Source organism: Salvelinus namaycush, unplaced genomic scaffold, assembly GCF_016432855.1.
Source record: "Salvelinus namaycush isolate Seneca unplaced genomic scaffold, SaNama_1.0 Scaffold1381, whole genome shotgun sequence".
NCBI lineage: Eukaryota > Metazoa > Chordata > Actinopteri > Salmoniformes > Salmonidae > Salvelinus > Salvelinus namaycush.
This window is the reverse complement of record NW_024058099.1, coordinates 24,660-32,500: the sequence shown is the minus strand read 5'-3', so window position 1 is coordinate 32,500 and position 7,841 is coordinate 24,660. Positions and strand designations below refer to the sequence as shown.

The window sequence follows — 7,841 nt, the reverse complement described above, 5'->3', positions numbered from 1 at the left end:
TTTGGTTGTCAATTAGGGTGTGTAGGGTGTATACATGGTCTGTTGTACGGTAATTTGGTAAAAAGTCAATTTGACATTAGCTCAGTACATTGTTTTCATTGAGGAAATGTACGAGTCTGCTGTTAATGATAATGCAGAGGATAACCACTTGTGCGTTGGGGAAAGTAGAAGAAGATTTTTCAATCACTCCCTTCAGTGCTGTGGCCACCCTTTCCTGCTGTGCTCTCAGGTGGTTTGTGCCTGTGTGTATTATTATGTGGCTAGGTGAGCCTAGTTTGTCCTCAGACAGAAGGTCTAGGGTGCGCTGGGTGTTTGGACACCAGAGTTTAGACACACTGTGCTCTCTTTAGACACCCGCACAAGTGGTTATCTCCACCCTGCTATCATACAGCGGGTAAACGCAAGCATTACCCGTGATTGTGCCTCAAAACCAAATGTTTTCCTGGCCCACCACTCCACCCTGGACTTGAACAGCCTCTATGACCAGGTCCACCTCTACAAGGCAGAGGCCTTTGCCCGGACTCTAAAGGACATATCTCTCTCTCTCTCTCTCTCTCTCTCTCTCTCTCTCTCTCTCTCTCTCTCTCTCTCTCTCTGTCTCTGTCTCTGTCTCTGTCTCTGTCTCTGTCTCTGTCTCTGTCTCTGTCTCTGTCTCTGTCTCTGTCTCTGTCTCTCTCTCTCTCTCTCTCTCTCTCTGTCTCTGTCTCTGTCTCTGTCTCTGTCTCTGTCTCTGTCTCTGTCTCTGTCTCTGTCTCTGTCTCTGTCTCTCTCTCTCTCTTTCTCTCTCTCTCTAAATCATTTCCTGTCCCCTGACAGAGACCAACGAGATTTTAGTCAAGCCTACGAGGAGGACACGCCCACCTGAGATCCAACAGAAACCCTCAGCACACTTGATAGGTACAGTACAGCTTCTCTACACACACACACAGAAACCCTCAGCACACTTGATAGGTCCAGTACAGCTTCTCTACACACAGAAACCCTCAGCACACTTGATAGGTACAGTACAGCTTCTCAACACACAGAAACCCTCAGCACACTTGATAGGTCCAGTACAGCTTCTCTACACACAGAAACGTAAGCACATACATACACACTTAACCAGCAATGTCTGCTCTCTTAACTCCCCCCTCTGCCCCATATCTTTCTCCACTCCCCTCGCTCCCTTCCCTCCGTCCCCTCCCCCCTCTGTCTCCCAGGCTCCCCCTGGTCAGTGCGTGAGGATAGTGTCGTTCAGTGGGAATCAGACAAGGGCCTGTCTGCCTTCACAGATCAGATGGACTACAAAGATGGCCACCTGGTAGTACAGAGGGAAGGGCACTATTATGTCTACTCCAAAGTGCACTTCGTTGAAGACTGCTTTCTGTTCAAACACAAGGTGATGAGGCTCACCGATGGTTACAAAAACAAACCTCTTGTGTTGATGAAATCTAACAGGTCAGTGTGTGTGAGGTGGTGGTCCTGGGACGGGGAGGGGGGAATGTGTTGATGAAAGCTAACAGCTCAGTGAGTGTGTGTGAGGTGGTGGTTCTGGGACGAGGAGGGGGGAATGTGTTGATGAAAGCTAACAGGTCAGTGTGTGTGAGGTGGTGGTCCTGGGACGGGGAGGGGGAGGGGGAATGTGTTGATGAAAGCTAACAGGTCAGTGTGTGTGAGGTGGTGGTCCTGGGACGGGGAGGGGGTAATGTGTTGATGAAAGCTAACAGGTCAGTGTGTGTGAGGTGGTGGTCCTGGGACGGGGAGGGGGAGGGGGGATGTGTTGATGAAAGCTAACAGGTCAGTGTGTGTGAGGTGGTGGTCCTGGGACGGGGGAGGGGGATGTGTTGATGAAAGCTAACAGGTCAGTGTGTGTGAGGTGGTGGTTCTGGGACGGGGAGGGGGAATGTGTTGATGAAAGCTAACAGGTCAGTGTGTGTGAGGTGGTGGTCCTGGGAGGGGGAGGGGGAATGTGTTGATGAAAGCTAACAGGTCAGTGTGTGTGAGTTGGTGGTCCTGGGACGGGGAGGGGAGGGGGAGGGGGAATGTGTTGATGAAAGCTAACAGGTCAGTGTGTGTGAGGTGGTGGTCCTGGGACGGGGAGGGGTAATGTGTTGATGAAAGCTAACAGGTCAGTGTGTGTGAGGTGGTGGTCCTGGGACGGGGAGGGGGAGGGGGAATGTGTTGATGAAAGCTAACAGGTCAGTGTGTGTGAGGTGGTGGTCCTGGGACGGGGAGGGGGAATGTGTTGATGAAAGCTAACAGGTCAGTGTGTGTGAGGTGGTGGTCCTGGGACGGGGAGGGGGAGGGGGAATGTGTTGATGAAAGCTAACAGCTCAGTGTGTGTGAGGTGGTGGTCCTGGGAGGGGGAGGGGGAATGTGTTGATGAAAGCTAACAGGTCAGTGTGTGTGAGGTGGTGGTCCTGGGAGGGGGACGGGGAGGGGGGATGTGTTGATGAAAGCTAACAGGTCAGTGTGTGTGAGGTGGTGGTCCTGGGACGGGGAGGGGGAGGGGGAATGTGTTGATGAAAGCTAACAGGTCAGTGTGTGTGAGGTGGTGGTCCTGGGACGGGGAGGGGGAGGGGGAATGTGTTGATGAAAGCTAACAGGTCAGTGTGTGTGAGGTGGTGGTCCTGGGACGGGGAGGGGGAGGGGGAATGTGTTGATGAAAGCTAACAGGTCAGTGTGTGTGAGGTGGTGGTCCTGGGACGGGGAGGGGGAATGTGTTGATGAAAGCTAACAGGTCAGTGTGTGTGAGGTGGTGGTCCTGGGAGGGGGAGGGGGGATGTGTTGATGAAAGCTAACAGGTCAGTGTGTGTGAGGTGGTGGTCCTGGGACGGGGAGGGGGAGGGGGGAATGTGTTGATGAAATCTAACAGGTCAGTGTGTGTGAGGTGGTGGTCCTGGGACGGGGAGGGGGAGGGGGAATGTGTTGATGAAAGCTAACAGGTCAGTGTGTGTGAGTTGGTGGTTCTGGGACGGGGAGGGGGAGGGGGGAATGTGTTGATGAAATCTAACAGGTCAGTGTGTGTGAGGTGGTGGTTCTGGGACGGGGAGGGGGGAATGTGTTGATGAAAGCTAACAGCTCAGTGAGTGTGTGTGAGGTGGTGGTTCTGGGACGGGGAGGGGGAGGGGGGAATGTGTTGATGAAAGCTAACAGGTCAGTGAGTGTGTGTGAGGTGGTGGTTCTGGGACGGGGAGGGGGAGGGGGAATGTGTTGATGAAAGCTAACAGGTCAGTGTGTGAGGTGGTGGTTCTGGGACGGGGAGGGGGAGGGGGAGGGGGAATGTGTTGATGAAATCTAACAGGTCAGTGTGTGAGGTGGTGGTTCTGGGACGGGGAGGGGGAGGGGGAATGTGTTGATGAAAGCTAACAGGTCAGTGTGTGTGAGGTGGTGGTCCTGGGACGGGGAGGGGGTAATGTGTTGATGAAAGCTAACAGGTCAGTGTGTGTGAGGTGGTGGTCCTGGGACGGGGAGGGGGAATGTGTTGATGAAAGCTAACAGGTCAGTGTGTGTGAGGTGGTGGTCCTGGGAGGGGGAGGGGGGAGGGGGAGGGGGAATGTGTTGATGAAAGCTAACAGGTCAGTGTGTGTGAGGTGGTGGTCCTGGGAGGGGGAGGGGGAGGGGGAATGTGTTGATGAAAGCTAACAGGTCAGTGTGTGTGAGGTGGTGGTTCTGGGACGGGGAGGGGGTAATGTGTTGATGAAAGCTAACAGGTCAGTGTGTGTGAGGTGGTGGTCCTGGGAGGGGGAGGGGGAATGTGTTGATGAAAGCTAACAGGTCAGTGTGTGTGAGGTGGTGGTCCTGGGACGGGGAGGGGGGATGTGTTGATGAAAGCTAACAGGTCAGTGTGTGTGAGGTGGTGGTCCTGGGACGGGGAGGGGGGATGTGTTGATGAAAGCTAACAGGTCAGTGTGTGTGAGGTGGTGGTCCTGGGACGGGGAGGGGGAATGTGTTGATGAAAGCTAACAGGTCAGTGTGTGTGAGGTGGTGGTCCTGGGACGGGGAGGGGGAATGTGTTGATGAAAGCTAACAGGTCAGTGTGTGTGAGGTGGTGGTCCTGGGACGGGGACGGGGAGGGGGAATGTGTTGATGAAAGCTAACAGCTCAGTGAGTGAGTGTGAGGTCGTGGTCCTGGGACGGGTAGGGGGGAATGTGTTGATGAAAGCTAACAGGTCAGTGAGTGAGGGTGAGGTGGTGGTCAGGGGGCATCATTTTGGGATGCGGACTAAGTGTCTGTCTGTCCGTTAGGTTCCATTGTACTTCCCAGGATTCCAGACCAAAGAAGATTTCTTATCAGAATCTTCTGAACAGCTACCTGGGCGGAGTCTTCCATCTGTTGCCTGGAGACATCATCTATGTAACCGTGGACAACGGGACGCTCCTGAGACCTGGAGCTGAAGATCATTTCATGGGGGCATTCATGATTTAGGAGACGGTGTGTATTGACACACACTCATACGTACATTTGTCAATCAGATTCGTGTGTCAGTTATGTTATTTCGACGTATAGATTCTAACCAAGGTGTGTTATAGAGAATCAAACGAGAAAACAGACAATTGGCTTTTTCAAGGTATTTTAACCTTGAGGCAATATCTGCAGCTTTTACCGTGAATGCCATCTCGGCAAATGGTGGGGAAAATGCCTTTAAAACATCCATTGTCGGCTGTCTAGTGTAGTTTTTCTCAATCCTGGTCCTGGGGACCCAAAGGGGTGCAACAACCTGCTGAAGAGTTGACTACTTGAATGAACTGTGGGAGTACTACAAACAACAGCACCCTCAACCAGGACTGAGAACTATTGGACAACAGCACCACGACCAGGACTGAGAAACATTGGGCTAGTACTACAAACAACAGCACCCACGACCAGGACTGAGAACTATTGGGCAACAGCACCACGACCAGGACTGAGAACTATTGGGCAACAGCACCACGACCAGGACTGAGAAACATTGGGCTAGTACTACAAACAACAGCACCATGACCAGGACTGAGAAACATTGGGCTAGTGCTACAAACAACAGCACCCACGACCAGGACTGAGAACTATTGGGCTAGTGCTACAAACAACAGCACCATGACCAGGACTGAGAAACATTGGGCTAGTACTACAAACAACAGCACCACGACCAGGACTGAGAACTATTGGGCTAGTGCTACAAACAACAGCACCCACGACCAGGACTGAGAAACATTGGGCAACAGCACCACGACCAGGACTGAGAAACATTGGGCTAGTACTACAAACAACAGCACCATGACCAGGACTGAGAAACATTGGGATAGTACTACAAACAACAGCACCCACGACCAGGACTGAGAACTATTGGGCTAGTGCTACAAACAACAGCACCCATGACCAGGACTGAGAAACATTGGGCTAGTACTACAAACAACAGCACCACGACCAGGACTGAGAACTATTGGGCTAGTGCTACAAACAACAGCACCCACGACCAGGACTGAGAAACATTGGGCTAGTACTACAAACAACAGCACCCACGACCAGGACTGAGAAACATTGGGCTAGTACTACAAACAACAGCACCCACGGCCAGGACTGAGAACTATTGGGCTAGTGCTACAAACAACAGCACCACGACCAGGACTGAGAACTATTGGGCAACAGCACCACGACCAGGACTGAGAAACATTGGGCTAGTACTACAAACAACAGCACCATGACCAGGACTGAGAAACATTGGGCTAGTACTACAAACAACAGCACCACGACCAGGACTGAGAAACACTGGGCAACAGCACCACGACCAGGACTGAGAAACATTGGGCTAGTGCTACAAGCAACAGCACCACGACCAGGACTGAGAAACACTGGGCTAGTACTACAAACAACAGCACCACGACCAGGACTGAGAAACACTGGGCTAGTACTACAAACAACAGCACCACGACCAGGACTGAGAAACACTGGGCAACAGCACCACGACCAGGACTGAGAAACATTGGGCTAGTGCTACAAACAACAGCACCACGACCAGGACTGAGAAACACTGGGCTAGTACTACAAACAACAGCACCACGACCAGGACTGAGAAACACTGGGCTAGTACTACAAACAACAGCACCACGACCAGGACTGAGAAACATTGGGCAACAGCACCATGACCAGGACTGAGAAACATTGGGCAACAGCACCACGACCAGGACTGAGAACTATTGGGCAACAGCACCACGACCAGGACTGAGAACTATTGGGCAACAGCACCACGACCAGGACTGAGAACTATTGGGCAACAGCACCACGACCAGGACTGAGAAACACTGGGCAACAGCACCACGACCAGGACTGAGAACTATTGGGCTAGTACTACAAACAACAGCACCATGACCAGGACTGAGAAACATTGGGCTAGTACTACAAACAACAGCACCCACGACCAGGACTGAGAAACATTGGGCTAGTGCTACAAGCAACAGCACCACGACCAGGACTGAGAAACATTGGGCTAGTGCTACAAACAACAGCACCACGACCAGGACTGAGAAACATTGGGCAACAGCACCACGACCAGGACTGAGAAACATTGGGATAGTGCTACAAACAACAGCACCACGACCAGGACTGAGAAACATTGGGCAACAGCACCACGACCAGGACTGAGAAACATTGGGCTAGTGCTACAAACAACAGCACCACGACCAGGACTGAGAAACATTGGGCTAGTACTACAAACAACAGCACCACGACCAGGACTGAGAAACACTGGGCAACAGCACCACGACCAGGACTGAGAACTATTGGGCAACAGCACCACGACCAGGACTGAGAACTATTGGACAACAGCACCAGGACTGAGAACTATTGGGCAACAGCACCACGACCAGGACTGAGAAACATTGGGCTAGTGCTACAAACAACAGCACCACGATCAGGACTGAGAAACACTGGGCTAGTGGGCTCTTTTATACCTTGCATTGGATTGAATCCTGGCTTTGTTGCTTTTGGACGCTGGACATTTAAATTGAAGTAAAACAGTATCAAAGTATAGGATGGAGTCCCTGTCTTGTTTATAGATGGTTATATGTTTATTTATATATATATATATATATATATATATTGTTCTATATTTATATATATGGTTCTAAGTTTATATATATGGTTCTAAGTTTATATATATGGCTCTATGTTTATATATATATATATATATGGTTCTATGTTTATATATATATATGGTTCTATGTTTATATATATATGGCTCTATGTTTATATATATATAATGTTCTATGTTTATATATATATATATATATATGGCTCTATGTTTATATATATATAATGTTCTATGTTTATATATATATATGGTTCTATGTTTATATATATATGGCTCTATGTTTATATGTATATATGGCTCTATGTTTATATATATATATGGTTCTATGTTTATATATATATGGCTCTATGTTTATATATATATATGGCTCTATGTTTATATATATAGATATGGTTCTATGTTTATATATATATATGGTTCTATGTTTATATATATATATGGTTCTATGTTTATATACTGTGTATATATATGGCTCTATGTTAATATATATATGGTTCTATGTTTATATATATATGGCTCTATGTTTATATATATATATATATATATATATATGGCTCTATGTTTATATATATATATGGTTCTATGTTTATATATATATGGCTCTATGTTTATATATATATATGGCTCTGTTTATATATATATATATATGTGGCTCTATGTTTATATATATATTTATATGGCTCTATGTTTATATATATATATGGCTCTATGTTTATATATATATATGGTTCTATGTTTATATATATATATGGCTCTATGTTTATATATATATATATGTGGCTCTATGTTTAT

General features: G+C 48.5%; 1 protein-coding gene across 2 annotated transcripts in view; it reads left to right on the top strand.

The window, feature by feature from the left end:
- Positions 1-7,086, top strand: part of LOC120036602 (tumor necrosis factor ligand superfamily member 14-like) — a 12,896-nt gene extending 5,810 nt beyond the window's left edge. For both annotated transcript variants that reach the window (XM_038982981.1, XM_038982982.1), the window contains 3 exons: positions 817-897; positions 1,200-1,437; positions 4,228-7,086. In XM_038982981.1, the coding sequence (XP_038838909.1) occupies positions 817-897; positions 1,200-1,437; positions 4,228-4,408 (500 nt within the window). In that variant the 3' untranslated portion in view covers positions 4,409-7,086. The remainder of the gene's footprint in view (positions 1-816; positions 898-1,199; positions 1,438-4,227) is intronic.
- Positions 7,087-7,841: the final 755 nt, after the last annotated feature.